At 48.6% G+C, this 22,509-nt stretch overlaps 1 protein-coding gene across 1 annotated transcript in view; it reads right to left on the reverse strand.

Annotated features, from left to right (window-relative positions):
* Positions 1-360: 360 nt before the first annotated feature.
* Positions 361-22,509, reverse strand: part of SHLD1 (shieldin complex subunit 1) — a 76,011-nt gene continuing 53,862 nt past the window's right edge. The window contains exon 3 of the mRNA XM_058679545.1: positions 361-958. Within this exon, the coding sequence (XP_058535528.1) occupies positions 516-958 (443 nt within the window). The 3' untranslated portion in view covers positions 361-515. The remainder of the gene's footprint in view (positions 959-22,509) is intronic.

Genomic DNA, 22,509 nt, shown 5'->3' on the forward strand with positions numbered 1-22,509 from the left:
GGACATATATTCCCAATCACATGGTCTCTATGACAAGCTGGAAGGATTCTTAGACTCGATTCGGCACACAGCTTGGTACCTTGAGGGCAGCACATCTCACGGGGGCCTGCTCCTCTCAGACATAGACTGAATGCTGATTCTGCAAAGGCTCGCAGGGACACCAGTGGGTGGAGGGTGGACAGCCAGGGTGGGGAGGGGGACACACGGAGCACAGCAGTGATCTGAGCTAGAAGAGGGCTCCACAGCTCGTTCTTCATTGAGGCAAGGACCACCAGCAGTCAGTCAGGGCCCTGGGCCAAGCAGAGGAGAGGCCAATGCTCACAACCGTGCTGGCTCTCCAAAGGGTTGATGCACACACCAGGGATCAGGCCTCTGGTGCCAGCCTTGAAAGCTCTTCGCCGGGGGATGGGCACACACAACGGGCCCAACACCCAAGAGAACCCTGGATCAGCGTTAGCACCAGCCACAGTGCTGTTTCCCAGCACCTTCTGCCTGTGCCCAGCTCCAGGCACCTGTTACGGCTCTTTCATGACCTTCTGTTGCAAGAGGAAGCGGATGACATCTGCTGACAGTCCTGGGATTGGCTTTTCGTCATCCAGAGATGCAGCTGTCTCCTCCAGCGGGTAGAAGCAGGTGTCCTTGGAGTGTCTTTGCAGGACTGAGCAGCCATCCCGGCTGAGGATGACCCGGGCCATCTGGAAAGTGCGGAGGGTGTACGCTTGGCTCTCCTGGCCCCTGAGCTCTGTGATCTTCTGAGTCAGGCACTGGCACATGCGGACAGAGAGAGGATTCCTGGAGGCCGGCTGTGGACGGCCAAACGCTTCATAGAATACATCCAGGGCCTTCCGAAGTCCCCCATCCTCTTCCTCAGTTTCTGATTGGCCTTCCACAGAAGCATAAGTCCTGTAGTTCTCGGAGGCCCAAGAGTCCTTTGGTTCAGTATTTAGGTTACAAGTGTCTGTAAGACAAAAACGTATTCCGAGAATCAAACACATCGTCAAAAACATCATAAAACAAGCCAAGGGGGGCATTGTGGTCCAGTGGCTGATTTGGCTCTCATATGAGAGCCAGTTCTAGTCCTGGCTGCTTCACTTCTAATCCAGCTCCCTGCTAATGTGCCTGGGAAAGCAGTGGAGGATGGCTCAAGTGCTTGGGCCCCTGCATCCACATGGGAGACCTAGCTGAAGCTCCTGGCTCCTGGCTTTGCTCTGGTCCAGCCCTGGCTACTGTGGCCATTGGGGGAGTGAAGGAGAGAATGGAAAATTCCTCTCTGTTTCTGTCTCACTCTATCTCTGCCTTCCAAATAAACTTCTGAAGACTAAAACATCCTTTGGGGTTATTACTAAATTTTAACTTTTATAATTTAATATTAAAACAAACAACTAAATGTAGAGTCTTAGACTCAGACCTAGTAAATTGTGCTTGTCTATAAATGGCTTTGCTAGGGAGAGGGGAAGGAGGAAGGCAAGGGAAGGAGTCCCACTGTGGCAATAAGAAGCTGCTTCCACCTTTCCCGGAGAAGCTCCGGTGCCAAGTGACAAGGCAGGAGGACTGGGATGGAGGAAGGTCGGGAAGGGTGGAGACAGCAAGACGCAACAAGGCAGAGAATCCTGCACCTGCTCCCTCCGGGGAAGGCAGCCGGCTGCTCAGCACATTACTCCCAGCAGCCGGCAGGCACCCAACAAGTGACTATCAACACACTCCGATACACGGAATTTCACATCGTCACCTGAGCATCACCATTCCACTTCACTTCATTTTAACTTTTGAAATTCGGTGTCTACGAAAGAGCCTTAGGAAGCTAGCCTGTCTCCCATAGCTTCCACGCAAATGTCAAGCGGACTGCAGCTTGTCCTCAAAGGGACAGCCCTTCCCCCTTCAGAGGGACAGTGACAGACGGGCTGAGTCACTTAGGGTGTCAGGCCTTCTGCGCTACGCTGCCTCCAGCCCCTGCCATGCTGTGCAATTCCTTTCAGGTTCGTCTTCAGCGCCGACTAGGAAGCCAGCTCTCCAAGCATGTGGGTGGTGCGGCCATTGCACATCCCTGCTGCTTGCTACCTCTTCGCTGACTGCAGGGTTCTCACCTGGGGCCAGAAAGGTCTCCTCTGGAGAGGCTCTAGGGAAACGCACGTGTCCGTGACCTCAGAGCACCATGTGTGTGAAGTGATGGGTCAAGGATGTCACCGGCAGACAATGCTCAGACACTCCTAGACCGCAAAGAATCGGCCTTCCTCGCAACGCCAAGGTCGCTCTGCCACTGCTCCCTGTTGCCTCTGCCAGCGCCTGTCTGTGACCCACGTGCCCCTTTGCCCAGCGCAGGGATGGCGCTGCTGGCTCTCGGCAGGTCCCCTGTCCCAAGGACTACTGCACTGTCTAACGTTGGTTGAAACTTCCCTTTTTATTTCAATATACTTCCCATCACGGATAGGAGGTCTTTAGGAATGGAGGAGAAAGAGAGCCCTTAAGAACCACAGACGTTGGCATGCATTATTTCACGACAGCCTATCTAACCGAGTGCGTAATGTGTTAAATCTTTTGGCCAAAAAAGGAGAGAGACAACATACAGATATTCAAAGATCTTATAAATCTACAAATATTTCTATTTCTTTCAGTACTCCAGACAGTCGGTTAGCATGGAGCACGTGAGAGCCACAGTTGTGTCCGGGGAGCTTCGGATTAGCCTGTAGAAACCCAAGCGTGGGAGGCAGGGTTTTTCCAGAGAAATTTCCATGGCTACTTCTGTGGTTGATAAATGCACAGCAGGGTTTTCTCTCTGCAAAACATTTCATCTCCTGACTTTGACAAGTTGCTGCTAAGTGGATTTGATATTTAGCATTCTGTCTCCATCCTGCGTCTGCCTCGAGGGCCGCCCACCAGTTGGTCCAGCTTCTCTGCCCAGCAGAGGCTCATAGGAGGGTCTGCCTGTGCTTTCAAAGCTGAACTGAGCCAAATGAAATCTAAAATGTTAATACCATCTCAAAAACAAAATTGAAAAGTGTCAGGATTTAAGGAAGGGAGAAGCATGTGGTTTCTCTGGTGGCCTCTGGCGCCTCCTGGATGGGCGGCTGCCCCCTCTTTCAGGGTTGGCACGCCCCGAAGTTCCCAGGCCCTGCTGCCTTGGATTGCCTGTGGCAGGTTCCTGGGCTTTCTAGAACAAGGTCATGACATGAGAAGAACATGGTGAGTGGCAGAGAGAGGGCCTGTCCTGCGCACTGACACCTGGCTGCCCTTGGGATGCAGACACCAGAGGCCTCCTGGTGCCCTGGGCAGCTTCCTGGGGCAACATGACCATGTCAAGCATATTTGGGTGGGGGGTGCTCCTCTCTGCTAGGCTGAAGGCATAACTTTCTATTGCTTCACACCCCCTTCTGCTCCTCTCACTCTGGAGACACACCACACACTCTCTGATGGAATGAGCAGCGTCACGAAGCGGGGCAAGCTTATCATTCCTGCAGCCCAACCGTAACGGCACTAGGCTAGCCTGACTGGTGCACGCCCTTCCATCGCTGTCACTGCCTGGCAACATCTGGCTTCTTTCCTGACCCTTGAATGCACTGGTCAAGCCCTTTTTCCAGTGTTGGCACTTGCTGTTCCTCTGCAGGTAACTTGCTTTGCCCATATATCCACATGACCCTCAGGACTGGTTCCCTCACCCTCTTCCATCTCCGTTCACATGTTGCTTGCTCAGCGAGGCCTTTGGTGTCCCTCTGCACGGGCTGGGGCATGCTTCAGAGCAACAAAGCCCCAAATCACAGGAGTGCGAAACAACAAAGGATGGTTCCCCGCCCCCGTAGATTGTCACCCCACAGGCACATGCACACAGAGGCAGAGCTGCTCATCCTGGCCCCTGACCATAACTAGTCTGAAGGCTCAGGGACCATAGCCAGGTCAAGAGCAAGGAGAAGCAGCTGGGGCATGGAAAAGCTCTGGCACTCCTGTTCCCATTTCACGGACCAGTGGGAAGCCAAACGGTTGTGCCTCACTCTGAGGCGAAGGGGCTGGAAGGCTGACACACTGGTTAGAACCCTGCCTGACATCACCGATAGAATACTGGTTCAAGTCTCAGCTGTTTCTCTCCCGATCCAGCTCCTTGCTAATGTTCCCGGGAAGGCAGTGGATGCTGTCCGAGTGCCTGGGCTCCGGCCACCCGTGTAGGAGACCTGCGTGGAGTCCCAGGCTCCTGGCATTGGCCTGTCCGGTCCCTGCCATTGCAGCCGTTTGGGGAGCGAGCAAGCAGATCTCCTTCTTTGTCTCTCCCTGCTTTCTTTAAATGACTAAGATAACTGTCTTTAAAGAACGAAAATAAATCTCTAAAAAAAAAAAAAAATGATAAAAAGATGAGCCTGAAAGATAATCCTGTAGGGAGAGGGAGACAATCTTGGCAAATAAAAATTCCAACTATCATTATCTTCCCTGCGGACACCACTCAAAACTGCATGCATTTCCCATTGTCACAAGACCCACAAGGTAAAAGTCATCAAACGTCCAATGAGATTGAGTGAAAAAACAAAGACGGATATGCGGATACAATGGAATAATAGCCAGTATTAAAAAGGAAGGGAATTCTGACACATGCTGCCACATGGATGCATCCTGAAGACACCTCGCTAAGCGAGGTGAGGCACCACACAAACTGTGAGCCCAATATGGTACCTAACATAGGCCGAACACTCAGACCTTCTTACCGGAAGCTTAACAAATCCAGAACCCTGTGCACGCAAGATATTGGTGCAATGCATCAATGAGACATTTTATGGATGAAATCAAATTCTGGAGTTGCTGCTCGCCCATCTCCTCCAATCACACACTCTACTCAGGAATGTTTCCCCGAGACCGACACTGTTGGAGCACAACTCTTTCAGAACTCCGCTAAGAAAGTAAGGAATTCCCCACGGTCTAATGAAAGGTGCTTTGAACAACATGTACACCTAGATACCTGCTATGCCATCCAGGAGCTAGCTACTAGCCATGTGTGGTGGCTGAACACGTGAAACATGGTTACTGAAAGTAGAAGAGATAAGCACATTCGAAGATTCAGTCTGAAAGAACTATATATATTAACAATCAAAACAATTATTGCACATTAAAATGAAAATATTAGATAGACTGAGTTAAATAGAAATGCCATTAAAAGGAACAATTTCCCTTACATTCTTAAATAGAGCTACTAGGACCTTAAAATGACATATATGTATGTATATCTGTGCGGTTCCTGTTACGCTTCTAGTGGACAATGGCTGTCTGGGCTGTTCTTTACTGCTGTGACTGAAGAGAGCTCTAGCTCCGCAGCTATCTTTGCTTATGGTCGGACTCCTGCGGGTTCAGAGCCATTCTGAAAGCTGCCAGGACAAAGATCTGCAGCAACCTAACCGTCCCCACATGGTCAGAGAAGGTCAGGGCGGCACTGTCTATCCTCCTCTGTCAGCTGCCAGTGGCTCATCTGTCTTTACGTTTCAGACACAATCAGTATTTCTGGAACGTCTGCGAGCCAAAGCTCAGGGCTTTGGAGCAATGTTAGCTGGCCAAGACCCAGCAGGCAAAGGCTGAGCAAAGCTGGTGAGCAGGTGATGCTGGACTTGGAGAGCTGAGTGATGCTAACACAGCTGAGGCAGAGGCAGAAGCTGCACAAAGCTGGGGAAGGCAAGATGTGGAGACAGGAAGGCCCAGGAATGAACCAGCAGGTGGTTCAGCTGGGCGGGGCTTGCTCAGGAGAGAGGGGAGGCTGGGGTGAGCTCTGGGGGATTGGGGGCCTGGCCAGGGCATCTAGTAGACACCTCTGACACAATGCAGCTTCGGGCATTTCTTAAGGCCAGAAGCTATCACTAGGGTGTCCAGTACTCACCAGGGCGGCTTGGAGCTTGCCTGGGAAGGGCCTGGCTGGTGTCTATTTTCTCAACTAATAGCAGCTATTGACTCTTGCAAAGGTCCCTCCTGACCCACAGATGCACTATGTATGTACCTGCTTCCTGACACTTGACATACTGGGCGAACGGACACATAGACCAGGGCCCACAGTGAAACTTCCCAATAGCTGTCCTATGTCCCAAGGGGCTGGAGCTTGATGTCAGAAACAACCCCAGTCCATGGCGTCAACAGGAAGGTGTTTTTCAGACTTTGATTTTTGGCTCAATCATCTGTGGATGTCTCCACCTCTACTCAAGGCAGCCTTCCTTTTTCTGTTGCTTTCCCAGCCAGCTCCTCTCTGAGTCCTGTGCTATCCAAGAGCCTTGTAACTCATGATGAACAAAGAGCCCAGATTCCCTGGCACTCCTGCACCCCAGCTGATTCCTCTCTTAAGGCATATACATCTTACCTTACTATTATTATTATTTTTAAAAGATTAATGTGACAGAACTATGGAGAGATCTTCCAGCTAATGGTTCACTCCCCAGAAGAAGGCTTGGCCAGGCCAGAATCGGGCACCATAGGTTGCATTCAGGTTTCCCTCGTGGCTGTAGGGGTCCTAGCACGTGGGCCATCTTCCATTGCTTTCCCAGGTGCATTAGCAGGGAGCTGGATTGGAATTGGAGCAGCTAGGGACACAAGTTGGTGCCCGTATAGAGTGCTGGTGCTGCAGATGGTGGCTTTGCCAGCTGTACCACAGTGCTGGTCCCTGGTCTCATCAATTACACAAAATTATTGACCAAAGACATCACTAAGCTTAAGCTTCTGCTTTCCTAAGTGCAACTCTACCATTCAGGGTTATTCATTTTGGAGTCTACCAGCTGTTCTTCTCAAGGGCAAAGGGAGGGCAGGAGAGTACCCAGATGGCTCATCCAAATGAACACTTCAAAAGCACAGGCTCTGAACTTGTTTACGTCTGAAAGCTGAACCTGGACGAATCACCAGGGCAAGTGACAGGTGCTGTCATCTGCATCCTAAGGATAAGCAGATGTAAAGTGTGAGGACAGGGTCCTCCTGGAGGCCACTGTTGTGAAGAAGAAAATGATAGCTGGGGAAAAACAAAATCCAGACACACGTTATCTGTAAACAGCCCTTAAATTAGCTGTCAGGACAATTCTGTCCTGCCGCTGTTCTGATCTGTAACCCATCTCACCTTGATCTTGGCATTTTACATTTTCCCTTTTGAAAGATTTATTTACAAGACAGAGTGACAGAGTGAGAAGAAACAGACCATCCACTTGGTTACTCGCCAAACAGCTGCAACGACTGGGGCTGCTTTAGGTGGAGGCCCAGAGCCCGTTCTACATCTGGGTCTCCCTTGGGGATGGCAGGGGCCTGGGTTCCTGGGCTGTTATCTTTGGTCTTCCCAGAGACTAGCAGAGCAGGCAGAGGGCTGAGACTTAAACATGTACTCTGATATGGGATGCTGGTGCTGCAAGCAGCAGCTTGACCCACTGAGTTACAAGGCCAGCTCCTACTTTTCTATTAAGAAATTTAAAAGTTCTACAAATTGCAGAGAGGTGTGTTATCTCAAATCAATACTTAACATGCAGTCATATTTACATCAAGTCATATTATTACACATGCCCATTAACGTTGACAGTTCTTTATAGATATAAACCTGGTTCCTTGTAGTCCACCTGTCCACCTTAGGTGCACACAGGCATGTACACACACGAAAAGTCTTCGAAGAGTTCCTGGAAAGTGCGCATGACAAGAATATTGCGGGGCCCAGCGCGATGTCCTAGCAGCTAAAGTCCTCGCCTTGAACACCCCAGGATCCCATATGGATGCCAGTTCTAATCCTGGCAGCCCCACTTCCCATCTAGCTCCCTGCTTGTGGCCTGGGAAAGCAGTCAAGGACAGCCCAAAGCCTTGGGACCCTGCACTTGAGTGGGAGACCTGGAGGAGGTTCCTGGCTCTTGGCTTCGGATCAGTGCAGCACTAGCTGTTACGGTCACTTGGGGAGTGAATCATTGGATGGAAGATCCTCCTCTCTGTCTCTCCGCCACTCTGTATATCTGACTTTGTAATAAAAATAAATAAATCTTAAAATTAAAAAAACCCCAAAGAACAAGAAAACTGCACAGATTTCAAAATTTCCTTGTAGCAAAATAAACATCTTTTCGTTCTATTTCTCCCTGACCTTTCTGAATAATACATATATGTATGCATAAATACACATACACATTCATAAGCAATATAGTTGCTTTGTGTGATTTCTTTTGATTGGGCTCATGATACTGCAGTCTTGGACGAAGAAAGGGATAAAAAGAAAGTGAAATAAAAGTTCCCCCCAAAGCTGCAAAGTTTGTTTTTCTTTTTAAAGCGAATCTTAACAAGCAAAACAACCCTTGTGGTGTCAGTTTATCGCAACAAAAAGGAGATGCGATTGTGTTTCAACGTCATTTAATTAAAGAAGCCATGCGCTGAGTTGGATGCAAGAGCAGAAAAACATCCGGCTCAACTGCATCTGAATTTTCCAGACTAGAAAACTGAGACAAACACAGAAGTCTCCAGAAGAACTGGATACAAGGCGCTGGGAAGACAAAGCCGAACGAGCTTTATTTGCTCATTATTACTATTATTTTTTTTAACCATGACGACCTCCACACGGCTCTCATTTGCTGTAATCAGGATCGCTGCTAGCTTTGCATGTTGGTGACCGCAGGCCAAGCTGGGTTCAAGAGCCTCCCAGGGTGACTCAAATAACCAGAGCTAACACGGCCCAATTCTTCACCGTAACTCAGGCTGACCTTGTGGCTGTATTTCTAACGCTCTGGTTTACGCTCTGCCACACAGGAGCGACCGGAGGAAACACCAGAACCTGACTCCCTAACCAGCAGCCTGGCTGGAAGGAGGTGGTCTTGGGAACAGACCCTCAGGGCCAGGACTGAACGTGAACACCAGCCCCCAACCTCCTCCATGAGTGGGGAACAGCTCTCACACCCTTTCTCTTTCTTTTATTATTGTTATCTTTAAGACGTATTTTACTTACTTGAGGGGCAGAGTTTTACATGTGCACACACCTTCCATGAGTTGATTCACTCCTCAAATGGCCATAGCAGCCAGGGCTGGGTCGGGCCGCAGTCAGGAGCCAGGAACTTGCTCTAGGTCTCCTACATGGGTCCAGGGGTCCAGGCTATCAGAGGGGAAGCAGCCTGTATTCACCCCAGGGTGACCAGTTAAGCAACCACGCCAGCCCCTCCAGCACTCTGCACCTGCAGTCCTCAGGACGACCGTGTTAGAGCTCGGATGTTCTTTAGGAGCCATTTGGAGCCAAGGAGCTCCACTGAAACACAGCAATCACTTACAAACAAACAAACAAAAAAAAAACCTTTTTTGCCCAAGTGGGTGGTTTTTTGTTTTTGAATTTTCATTTCATACAGGAGATGTCAGCGCACTGGATCCCATACTGGCCTCCATGGGAAGGAGCACTTATAAGCAGAAAGGCAAGTCAGGCGATCTGGATCTTGGTAGCCATGGCAACGCTGCTATTTTTACGATGACTGTTTACTTCAGCAGAGTTCAATGCAAGCAACTTATTAAGATAAGGCTTGAAGCTCTAACCTCACCTATAAGACAAATAAAAACCCTTTAAAAAATGACACTTGATGGGCTGCCGGGTGAAGTTTATCGGGCAGACTGGTCTTGTTCCCACTGGCCTGCCTGGAGAAGCAGAAACCCCATCCACTGAACAGCAATGGGTCTTGCACCGGCGGCCCAGATCACATCAAGATTTGGTCACTTTATGACGTGAAGGGGAAACCGAACAGGCTCCTCTCACAACACTGCTAGTGCTGATGCTGACATCTGTGCTGACTTTCCGAGGCATGGTAACATCTGTGACAGGCAAGGAGAGCTGGCACGTTCCTTTAGGCGGTAGCATTTGTGTTAGGTGTATATATTTGCAAACGGATTTCACTCCACATCAATCCAGGAAGTCACAGACGGAACTGCAAAGCAACACGCAGGACACAATTAGAGAGCGAGTGCTCCCTCTTCAATGTGATCACCCCGGGAGCCAGTGTGGCCCAGAACATAACACTGACTGGTCAGTATTGTGGTGTGGCCATTAAACCGCTGCCGGCGATGCCAGCATCCCACTTCGGAGCCCCAGTTCAAGCCCAGGCTCTGCTTCCGGCCCAGTTCCCTGCTAATGTGACTGGAACAGCAGGAGCCAACAGCCCACCTTCTGGGCCTCTGCCACACATGGGCGAGATTAGGATGGAGTTCCTTTGAAGGCATTTGGGGAGTAAGCCAATGGATGGAAGATTCTCTGGCACTCTGCCTTTCAAATAAATAATAAATAAATCTTTACAAAGGACATGTCAGAACCTCTCCCTCTGGAAGCCTCCTCTGAATGTCTTCATGGTGACAAATCTCCAACCTCAGAGGATAGAACTGCCTTTGGGGACTAAGGCTTGTGACAAAGCCTGGTGAACGGCCTCAGATGGAAAGTCTGGAAAGTCAGTCTTCCCAAAGGAACTCACCAATCAGCTTGTATGCACTTGCAAATGTGTTACCTTGTAAGAGGGAGGTAAACCCTGACCTTTGCAACCTGGCCTTTGTAGAAACTCAGGGTCACCACTCAGAACTGAGTGATTCTATCTGACACAAAAGGGTTGTTGGGGCAGGAGTGATGGCTCAACTGGCTGTCTTCTGTCTTGCAGAACCAATATCCCATATGGGTGCCAGTTTATGTCCTGGCTGCACTTTCCGTGCAGCTCCCTGTCTGTGGCCTAGGATGGCAGGGCCCAAAGCCTGGGGACCCTGTGCCTGCATGGGAGGCCCAGAGGAAGTTCCTGGCTCCTAGCTTCGGCTTGGCTCAGTTCTAGCCGTTGAGGCCAACTGGGGAGTGAACTAGTGGATGGGAGATCTTGCTCTGTAGCTGTTCTTTGTAAATCTGCCTTTACAATAAAAATAAAAATGGGAATCATAACAGCTCTCGGCTCATAGGTCTGGCATAAGAATGAAAATGATCTATCAGGAGCAAACTTAGCTTTACAGAGTAAATCTTCAATAAACCAGGCACTTAATGTTTATCACCATAGCAACAGTCCCCCGTGCTGGGCTGGTCCAGCTAAGTAGCAATGAACTGTTTACACCAGGGGCTTCACAGAGTAAGTTGTAAATTCTCCTGTGTGTTTACTGATCAATAACAGATGCCTATCATGAGGAAAATCCAGATAAGCATCTCTTGGCGCCAGAAGGCAAATCCCTTTTACCAATCACTGTTGCCCAGTCCTGGCCTGGGAGCTGAAGCGATGAGTCACAGGCAGCCTTGCCCACTCCCAGTGGGAGGATGAGGACTGCGAGCTGTCCCAAGCACACCCACTGGGAAGCAAACAACATCTCCATGTGGGCAGGGACAGCAGGTGTCTCGGTGCAGGCGGAGTGTCAAACAGAGAAGCCGAGGCTGTGGGAGCCCTCCAGCTGGCCCCAAGCACCAGAATATGGGTGGGACTGACATGTCTCAGTCTCCAGAGACCCTGGTGGGGGCCGTCTATGGTGGTTGTGTTTGAAAGTTGGTAATACGTGTAAGTCGAGCCAAGAGCATCAGGAAAAAGTCTGGCTTCGCAAATACACTGAAAATGGAGAAACAGGATGGCATTAAACAAACAAACAAACAAAAACAATAGCAACCGTGTGAAACTGGGCAGAAAAGATCTTGGGTTCACTGAATGAGCGCTGGCTGAGTCAGCCTGGCAGGGCTGAGTTAAATTCTAAAAGACTGCAGATCCACTGAGATCAGGAATAGGGGTAATTTTCAGCCCCTCTCATAGCCCCACTTAACACTTGAATTTCAGGAGAGCAAAGCTTTGAGTTTCCCTTTAGGAGCATGTAACTTCAGAGAGCATGGAAAACTGGAAAATTCACCAAAAAATGTCCAACTTGCACAGAACAGTCTGTGTGGGAATAGTGTACAGGCAACAGGAAGAGGAAGGCTAACATGATCAAGTGACAGAAAATAAGCCATGAGGGCCCGGGACACACTTGCTTTGAAAATGTTTCTAACATGGAGTGTTACAGATTAGAAGTGAAGGCAACTACAGAATTAAATTTCTACCTTTGCAAGGACACTTCTGGCAGGGGTGCAGAGAGGATATTAAGAAAATCCTCCATGTTCTCAAATGTCTAAAACTGCTGGATAAAAGTATTTTAATATCTATTAAAATGTGACTGGGCTGGTAATAAAACAAGGAAAGATCTAAAAGTCCAAAGGTAAAAATGCAAGCAGGCATGCTGAGAGCTGAGTGAGTCCTGGGCTGGTGTCAACACTGAGCCCACTGGCTGACATGGCCACACAGGGTCAGGGCATGAGGGCTAGAGCCATGACAAGGACACGGTGCTTAAAAGGAAGTCACTGCAGAAGACAGAGAGCCCTGGCTGAAGTGACAGCATCCGAGAAAAGGAGAACTAGGGGAAATACGCCTTGCAAAGGCTTGCGGTAACAAACTGGTCTGTTTTGGCCTTGACTGTGTGGGTAGCGAGAAGGGAGGAGGAAAAGGGAAGAAGGAGAATATGGAGAAGAGAGGAGGGAGGAGGAAGAAGGGAGGGGAGGAGGGGAAGGAGGATAGGAGAGGAGAAGGGAGGGAGGAGGAGAGAGAGGAGGGGGAGGGAAGGGGGGAGGAGGAGATCTGTGAAATGCAACCACAAGAAAGTCTGAACTGCAGGTGTTTGTGAGCTGAGCTGAAACGACTTTTGTAGTCTACGCCCCTCTAAGCCCAGTACCGATTTTAGTGCGGTCCCAGACTGACACGTCCTCCTCTGTCTCGTGAGAAGAACACGTCATTCTGTACTCTCGATGCCTATCTCGAAAGAAATCCTCACACTAATGTTCCGTGGACTATGAGCTCACGATGAAAAGAAAACAAATTACATGTCAAAAACGGATGTTTTGATTGAGACCAAGGAAGCACAAACAGCCGGCAGCAGAACAAGACGCAGAAAAGACTCAGAGTTAATGCACACAAAACACAAGTCTAATGTGTTCAAGAAATAAAACGTGGAATTCACAATCTGAGTAAAGTACAACGGCTGGAATAAATGAACAAGAAAATGAATTAATGATTAAAATGTTAAATGACAGAAAAATGACAAATGGGAATAATACATATTTACGCCTCAGAGAACGAATAAAATGGAAGGCTAGACACAGCTGGAAAGAGAATTAGAAAATGGAAATCAGAGTGGAAAGAAATTAGGACTTATCAGAGTTCTCAAAGGAAACTTGATGAGATATGTAAGTCATACCATCTAACCGGAATTTCAGAGAGAAACAGCAGAATGGAAGGAAGACGGCGCTCAACAAGTTCATGCATAGAAACCTCCCAGGCTTGATGAAACAGTCACACAATGTTCTTTAAGCCAAGTGAAAAAAATAAAACCCAGAGTTAGGTAAAGCTGCAGACCGTCAAAGGCAAAGATTAAAATCCTATCAGGGGGCCTAGCAGCGTGGCCTAGTGGCTAAGGTCCTTGCTAGGATCCCATATGGCCGCCGGTTCTAATCCCGGCAGCTCCACTTCCTCTCTGTCTCTCCTCCTCTCTGTATATCTGACTTTGTAATAAAAGTAAAAATGAAAATCTTAAAAAAAAAAAAAACTTAAAAAAAAAATCCTATCAGGAAAAGCAACTGGCAAACACAAGTTCCCCATAAATACATGATAATTTAGCTGTACGAGAGCCGCCAACAGAGTGATACCGCTAAGGAAGCGTCCTGCAGCCTAAGGCCAAGCAGGAAATGGTGAAGAAGGGACATCAGTCTCCATTAACAAAAGGATGACTGTCCTAGCCAGAATGCTGATTCTCGAAGAATGCTTAATTCTGACTTCATTCATGACACTTGAGTCCGTTTGTAAAGATTTTAAGTGAAGGTAGGAGAAAGAGCCATGTGGAGCTTTAAGGTTTTCCATTCTCTAGAACAGATTCCAGACCTGAGTCTATTTAATTCATCAAGGTGCTCTGGGACTCCAAAGGTAACTTTGATCTCAGACCACGGATGATCTTTGTAAAAGTTCATGTTCATTCTCTATTTTCAGAAAGTTTCATTCCAATTAGGCATAATAAGCCAATTATGCCTAATCATCCAACTTCAAAGTTGTCCCAGGCTGGTTTTTATAAAAAATGTAAATGCTCATAATGCTTTGCAGATGGCATTTTCTTTCTCTGCAACCGACTATTTCCATTTCCTAACTCAGCTCCAGCCCGCTGCCCAGGGGGCCTCTGTACGGCAGGGCTAAGAACGCTGCCCCTGGACACTAGGAGAGCTGTTCAAAACACTCCCACGGAAAAAGGGAATATGATGATCTTTACTCATGATCTTCACCTACTTTGAAGATATCATGCAGAAGCAACTGATCAGGCTCAAGGCAGTAAGCTTTCTTTTCACCAATAAACTACACCAGTCATGAGAAGACAGAGTGCATCGTGAAGTAATGACTGGTAACGTTTACTGCCTTGTGACATTTAAATTTGATGTGTTACCTAAACCATTTCACTTCACATATAAATGCATACATCTTACAAAAGAACAGAAACTTGAAAAGAAGAAAAACATAGAAAAATCACCTGATATATATTGGTGATTTTTGAATGACTTTTTTCAACCTCTAAGTGGCAAAACCTCAAATACATTTGAAACTCTGGCTCCTACCCCAAACCCCATGCACACAATAACTCTTTCAAGGTGGCACAGCAGGGTAATAAGTTACATGCAATACTGACATCTCATACAGGCATAGTCTTTCATCCTGGCTGCTCCATTTCCAATCCAGCTCCCTGCTAATGCATATGTGGGAGACCCTCTTGAAACTCCTGGATCATGGTTTTGGTCTGCCAAGACATTGTGGCCATTTGGAAAGGGAACCAATGGCTAGGAGATATCTCTCTCTCTCTGGAAGATCTCTTCCTCTTTCCACAAGATCTCTCTCTCTCTCTGCAACTTTGCCTTTGGAATAAAATAAATCTTTAAAAATTTTCATTCCAATTTCTATTTTTCTAACTGTTGATCTGGATCATGACCTCACAGGTACACACTCATGCATATGTAAAAGCTTACCCGGTGCTCATACACAAGTGGGTACTTTCTTAGTATGGTGTTGTCTGTACGCTTCTTACACCCGTGTCTGTCTCATCTTCATCTATCTAACCCTGCCTATCCATCCACCATCCCTCCCTCCTTCTATGACCCAGAGAGCGGAACAGAGACATGAAGTTGCGCAAAAGAATTCACCCATCACCAAGGAAGACTAAGGCTGAGAGAACCGAAAAAGATCAGTTTTAAATCACAGGATGGAAACTTGGAATGTTCAAGAACGTGTCAACTATTTTTACAAGATGACCACTTTGAGCAGAGGTCCCTCTGGAGGGAAAAGAGAAAATGCTTCATTTGACATGACAAGTTATAAAGTGCAAAGCTGCCAGTTGGGCACAGTAAATATTTGCTGCTGATCAAACAGACGGCAAAGGTACGTCACTGAATCTAAAGTAATTAAAAAAGCTCAATTTAATATCACATGCATCTACTCCATGCTTAATAAGCCGACGGCCTCAGCAAGCAGAGCGCAGTTCATTGTGTGCCCACCTTGTAGGAGGAAATGACAACGTCTGCAGAGCTTCAGCAGGGGGAGTCTCAGTTAACGGCTCTGTGCGCAAGTGAAAATGGATTTGGTTTAAACGGGCCTGCCAGCCAAGGACGTCAGCCACCTGCTGGACAGAACGTCGTATCAACCAAATAAATGTACATCGCGCTGTAGCCAGTGCAACCTAATACTTATTTTTAATTCATAACCAAATCTTATTATAATTAATGTAATATATGTGGTTTCTTACTCTCTTCACCGTCCTTCCCATTTTCCCAAATCTACCATCTCACCGTTCTATTCCTTCCATTTTTTAAACTCTATTTCTAGTTACTATGCCCTTCCAGGACAAGGCACCAGTATTAGACGCTTTATGTTGGTGAACTGTAGGGAAGGTAAGAACCCAGGTCCCAGGCTCACACACGCACACACCTTCCTGGATGCACACATCCACGGAGGTGTGCCTTGCCCCGACTAATAAATGCAGTTAGGCCACTTTTCTCATAAAAGCAATATTCAGTGTTTGTATCATTATAACCACATATGGGATGATCATTACTAAGCGTACCAAGGGTTTCTTTCCTTTATTGAACACCATTATTGTTGCTGTGCTGAGAAGGTATTTCTTTGCTGTACTTGCTTGCTTTGCTTTCTAACCACCTCTGCCCACACCCTCCAACAGCTCTCGGTACAATTTCCCACACAGCCAACTGCTGGGATGATGCCTCCATCCACGCCCTCCCACGAGCCATCCCCTGAGTGACTCTCTCCTCTTGCTACCACCCACCTCACTGCCTCGTGCCCAGTGACCTGCACTGCCACTGGTGACCTGGGATCCTGCTCGGTTCTCCCACCTATCTTCTGTTATTTCTTTTTTTAAAGATTTATTTATTTTTATTACAAAGTCAGGTATACAGAGAGAAGGAGAGACAGAGTAAAATCTTCCGTCCACTGATTCACTCCCCAAGCAACCACAACGGCCAGTGATGCTCTGATCTGGAGCCAGGAGCCTGGAACTTCATCCGGGTCTCCCATGTGGGTGCAGGGTTCCAAGGCTTTGGGCCGTCCTCAACTGCTTTCCCAGGCACAAACAGGGAGCTGGATGGGAAGTGGTGCTGCCGAGATTAGAACCCGTGCCCATATGGGATCCTGGTGCGTTCGAGGTGAGGACTTTAGCCGCTAGGCTACCGCGCTGGGATGACTTCCTTGGCTCCATTTTCTGGTTCATTTTCTTCTTTTTTTTTTTTTTCTTTTTTTCTTTTTTTTTTTTTTTAAAGATTTATTATTATTGGAAAGCCGGATATACAGAGAGGAGGAGAGACAGGAAGGAAGATCTTCCGTCTGATGATTTACTCCCCAAGTGAGCCGCAACGGGCCAGTGCACGCCGATCCGATGCCGGGAACCAGGAACCTCTTCCAGGTCTTCCACACGGGTGCAGGGTCCCAAAGATTTGGGCCGTCCTTGACTGCTTTCCCAGGCCACAAGCAGGGAGCTGGATGAGAAGTGGAGCTGCCGGGATTAGAACCGGCGCCCATATGGGATCCCGGGACGTTCAAGGCGAGGACTTTAGCCGCTAGGCCACGCCACCGGGCCCTCTGGTTCATTTTCTAACTTTCGTTTTAGTTTGCAGATTTGTCTTGCCCCATCTTTGTTTGTTTTTTTTCCCCCCAGGTTCTTAATTTCCTATTAGTCTTGGTCTATATATTTTATAACAAAGAATTTCCTTAAATAGCTGGTGATCTTTGTGAGTTTGTATTCACCAAAATGCTAATTGGAAGCTTCTGATACGGGAAAGGATTATGGACTAGGAGGCCCCCCTAAAGAATGGATGAACAGTTTGGGCAGATACGGATCTGCCTATCTCTTGATTATCAGACGGGAAGGTGGAGGGGGAATGCAGGGAGTTACTCTGCTTGTTGGGATGCGTGCATCCACATCAGAGTGTGTGGCACTGAGTCCCACCTCTGGTTCAGGTCAAGCTTCTTTCTGACACACCTGAGGGCAGCAGATGATGGACAAAGTGATTAGGTCCCCAGCACCAATGCAAAGACCCAGATGATGCTCCCGGCTTGGGTTTCCATCTGGCCCAACACTGGCTGTGGGGAGCCTCTGGGGAGTGAACCAGCTGATGGGAAATTGATCTCTTTCTGTGTGCCACTCTGCCTTTCGAACAGGTGAACAGCAACCACAGTACTAATAAACAGGAAGGTCTAGGATGTCTGTGAGGTGGGACACTGAATCAGAGATTGGGATGCAGGAGGGGCCGGGATGGGGGGACACACATGAAGGATTTGTGGGGTAGGCAGGCTCCAGACAGAGGACATGGTAAAGCTCAGCGAGCACGGGAAGCAGCCAGAAGGCCCTGTGGTCAGGTCCCTTGGCGCACAGGGGGAGGACAGGGGAGCCTGCACTGCTGGTAAATGGAAGCCAAGGTCAGACAATAAAATCCTTCGCTGGGACTGGCATCATGGTGGGTGGAGGTGCCACCTGCAGGGCCGTCATTCCATACGAGCATCAGTTTGAATCCAGCTTGTTTTATTTCTGATCCAGTTCCCTGCTAATGTGCCTGGGAATGCAGCGGGACATTGCTCAAGGGCTTGTGTCCCTGCTTACCCTCACTGGAGACCTGGAAGAAGCCCCTGGCTCCTGGCTTCAGGCTTGCCCAGCTCTGGGAGTTGCTGCCCTTTGGAGAGTGAACTAGCAGGTAGAGGACTTCCGTCCCTGTCTCTGTGTAACTCTGTCTTTCAAGTAAACACATCTTTTAAAAATATATACATTTTGTGAAATGATATATAAGTGAAAGCAAACTATTTTTATGTTTGACACAAGGCATAGAAAATGACTATTGATTTTCCTTTATTTGATTAATCAGGCAGGCTAACGGCTATGTGAAACTGTTCACCCTGTTCAACCTTCCAAAGATGCCGGAAAATAAAAACACTCATATCTCCTAAACCCCTACGCTAGAGATGTTCTGAATGGGCTATACATCTGTGTACACCTGTGGCAACTAAGCCAAATGAAGCAACTCGTGTGGTTGGGGAAAATCAAGAGCTTTAAAAAAAAGTCCAGGCAAACTATTCATTGTCAAGGCAACAGGCATCAGACGTGCGGCAGGCTCGCAGGACAGCAGCTCAGTTACTCTGCTTAGGATACCTACAACTCACAAAGCAGTGCTTAGTCCCAATTCCGGCTTCTCTACTTCCGCTCCGCTTTCCTGCTACTATGTACCCTGGGGGCACCTACGGATGGTTTGTGTAGTTGGAGTCACTGCCACTGGCCGGGGAGACCCGGATGGGGTCCGAGCCTGCTGGCTCTGCCTTTGCCCGATTCTGCCTCGTCCAGGGATCTGAGAAGTTACTAGCAGATGGAAGCTTTCTCTTCCTGCCTCTGACTCCTGCCTTTCAAATAAAACGAAAATAAATAATTAAAATTAGGAGTAAAAAAGGAAATGAGATTTAAAAAAAAAAATAGTCATCATTTGATTCGCTCGTGCTTTGCACATCAAGTTTGACCTTTAGCCAGCGATTTTGGCAGATGGGGCAAGAAGGGAGGATGTGCAACACAGTGGTAACTCACCTGCCCAAGGCCATGAGCACAATGAAAACGAGCGGTGTGGTCTAACCATCGAAGGCATAAGAACTGTTTTCTCAAACAGAACTCTGCAAAAGCCAGTGCTGTGGCGCAGTGAGTAAAGCTGCTGTCTGCAGTGCTGACATCCCATAAGGGCACCTGTTTGAGTCCCGGCTGCGCTACTTCTGATCCAGCTCCTTGCTGAAGTGTCTGGGAAAGCAGCCAAAGATGGCCCAAGTGCTCAGACCCCCGCACCCATTGGGGGACAGGGTTTCAGACAGGTCCTGCTGTAACTGTTGTGACCATTTGGGGAGTGAACCAGCAGTTAGAAGATCTCTCTTTGTTCCTTTCTATCTCTCTCTGTGGCTATGCACATAAATAAATCTTCAAAAAACAAGCAAAAAATATATTCTGCAACCTTTCCTGTATGATACAATTTTGCAAAGAACTTCCACTTATTAGCTGGGCACCAACTGGTTATGGAGAGACCAGAAGGTGATATAACGGGCTGGAGGCTTTCCAGACCCTTCTTGAATTTCTGCAATTTGGAAAGTGACTCAGAGTTTACCCTAAGTACCATCTGTGCTCCTCACCAGGCTCTGGCGAAAGCTCCAATGTCCCCTCCCTGCTCCTCAGGGGGCCCCTGCCTGCACCCCTCCTCCACGCAGCCTTGCCCAGTGCCTCAGGTGGTGCTGAGCGCCTGCCATGCAGCTCTGCACCACCAGGAGCCCTCACCTGTGGTTAAGTCTGTGAGTGTCAGTTCCCTCACCCAACTGTGACTTCCTAGAGCCAGGCAACGTGACCTCGGCAGTGTCAGGGGATGGTTTACAGCAAACAAGAAAGATCGAATGAGTGCACTCCCTGCTTCGTAAGGCTAAAGAACAGTCCAAATCACCATCAACAGAACCAGCAGGAAGGATCTGGAAAGCTGGTGGTGGAGAGAGGAGGACAGGCGCAAGCTGAACCTCTACTTCCCACGTCCACAGAATATACTCTATGTCCTCAGAGATGCGAGCAGGTGGCCAACAAGGAGACCCGCAGAGCTGGTTTTGTTGGGCAGTGGGTTAGCTCTCTGCCTGCGACACCAACATCCCTCTTTAGAGCAGCTGTCGTCCCAGCTGTGCAATGCAGCTCCCTGCTAACACATCTGGAGAGGCAGCGGAAGTTTGCTCAATTGACCCAGCCCCTGCTATGCCTACATGGGAGACCTGGATGAAGTTCCAGGTTCCTAGCTTCGCTTTAGCCCAGCCCCAGTTGTTACAGTCATCTGGGGAGTGAACCAGCCAATGAAAGTTCTCTCCCTCTTTTTCTCTCTCTGTTACTTTGCTTTTCAAACAAATGAATCTTTCTCCGGGAGACTCTGGGCAGGCATTCGGTTCAGCAGTGAAGACCTCGTCTGAGACCCTGGCATCCCATTTCACACAGTGTGAGTCAGGAGGGCCCTTGCACGGACCTTCCTCCTATGGGTAGCTCCGCGAGCCCTCGCCCCAGGCCCCCAGCCTCTAAGAGAAAGCTTGGATGGGAATGGCAGCTCCCGACCCACCTTCCCAGGAGTCCGCAGTCAGTGGAACACAAACATGACAACTACAAGCACCTTCATGCAGGCACCTGCATCCCAAGAGCCAGGGACAGCAGGAGAACACGTCCCTGGAAGAACACGCCTCTCCTCCTCAGTCCCTGGCCCCGTGTGTGCGCACCACACACACACACACACACACACACACAGCCATAATCTCACTTAGCTGGACTCTGTTCAAAACAGACAATAATTTACAGCAACAGTTCAACAGGCTTAGACATAATACAGACGTCAGATCATCCTTAACCAGAACAGAACAAACAAAACGATGTGCCCATTAAGGGACTTGAGAGGTCACAAAAAGCTTTCTCCGTTCTCCCAGAAAATCTCTTCGAGCTGAGTAGCATTTAGACACAGCGGGAGTCTAAAGAGAAACCAGGGAGAGCTCCCAGGAGTTTGGGGAGAAGGAGCGCTTCTACAGAAGGGAAGCAGAGGCAGGCAGGCTATTTCTGGACTGTTGGGGGAGTCTATTTTTAGGAGGAAAGAACAGAAGCTCAAAAGCATCTGTGTTGTGTGTACCCAGGAGGTCCAGGCCACAGCAGGTAGGCCTTGTAAGCCACCTGGGCCTGACTAGTTACCACAAGGTTCCAGAGATGTGAAGAAAAGTATAAGGCTGGACAACTGGACCCTGCACCTGCAGAAGCAATACTGTTGCAATTCATGGAAACAGAACCAGGATTCATGGGATTTAACAAGCTGTCTTCTCAGGGTGAGCCTGGGAGCATGGTGCTGCGAGGCGCTCGAAGAGTTAACAGGACCAGGTTTTCCTATGCAACCTGCCATTGGCTGATTGACAGCTATCGACCTGAAAAAATGAGAGGATTGATAGGAAACATGGTGGGTGTCATACCCCCGGGTAACCATCTGAGAAACGTGACTCCGGCATCATCCCAGGACACACAGCAAGGCAGTTAAGTCTCAGGTGCTTAACAACTGGTCAGGTAGGCATCGCCTGCCTTAATCGATCAGGTCAACAATATTTCTCCCAACAGTCGCATCTCCCGACTGGTCGACATAATAACTACGTGCTAGCTGGTCGGGAACCATGACCCTATGCCAGAGGCACAGCAACACAAAACAGACACTTGGCAACACTGAAACTCTGGAGAGGCATTGTTCAGTTGGTATGTACTCCCTGTGCGTGCACCTTGATGGACCCTTCCTTGCAAGCAGGGGTCAATGAAATCTACCTTCTCTTTGCTTTGATCACCCCCTTTTCTGCCTGCATCCTAATTCTTCATTGCCATGAGACAATCCCTCTAATAGTATTAGGAAGTGGTGGGTTTCGACCCCGGAAGAATTCTTCTTAGTGATTCAGTGCAGCAAGTGTACAGTCCCCTAGGTAATCTCACAAAGCAAGCGGTGAGTCGGAGCCTGCCTTACACATCATGCCCCACTCCTCTAGGAAGGCAGGAATGCCCAAATGCCCGAGTCTTAGCCAAGCTGTGCCTTTTGGTACAGGGTCAAGGGAGTGGAGAAAGCCTTCAGCACCCACAGTTTCCTCTGTACTCAAGAGGTCTTTAACAACCCTAGGCTGTCCCGGTTCACGTCCACCACTCGGGAGAACAGAGCAGAGGTGGGAGGTGGGAGGTGGGAGAGAGGAAACGGGATGAAAGCAACAATGTTACCAAAAAGCCAAAGGAGAAACACAACAGAACACAGTGACCAAGCCTCCCGGATATGGGGAGGCATCATCGCCTTCATCTCTTCTGTGTGTTCCTCCTTACTTCGTAAACCTCTAGTGAAAGGTCAAAGGGATTCAAGAAATCAAATTGAGACAATGCAGCAAAGCCAGGACAGGATCGCTCCTCAAAAAGCCAAACACCTGCTTCTGCCTGCCTGCCGCGCGGCCCACACTCCTCTTCCCA

Source organism: Ochotona princeps, chromosome 22, assembly GCF_030435755.1.
Source record: "Ochotona princeps isolate mOchPri1 chromosome 22, mOchPri1.hap1, whole genome shotgun sequence".
NCBI lineage: Eukaryota > Metazoa > Chordata > Mammalia > Lagomorpha > Ochotonidae > Ochotona > Ochotona princeps.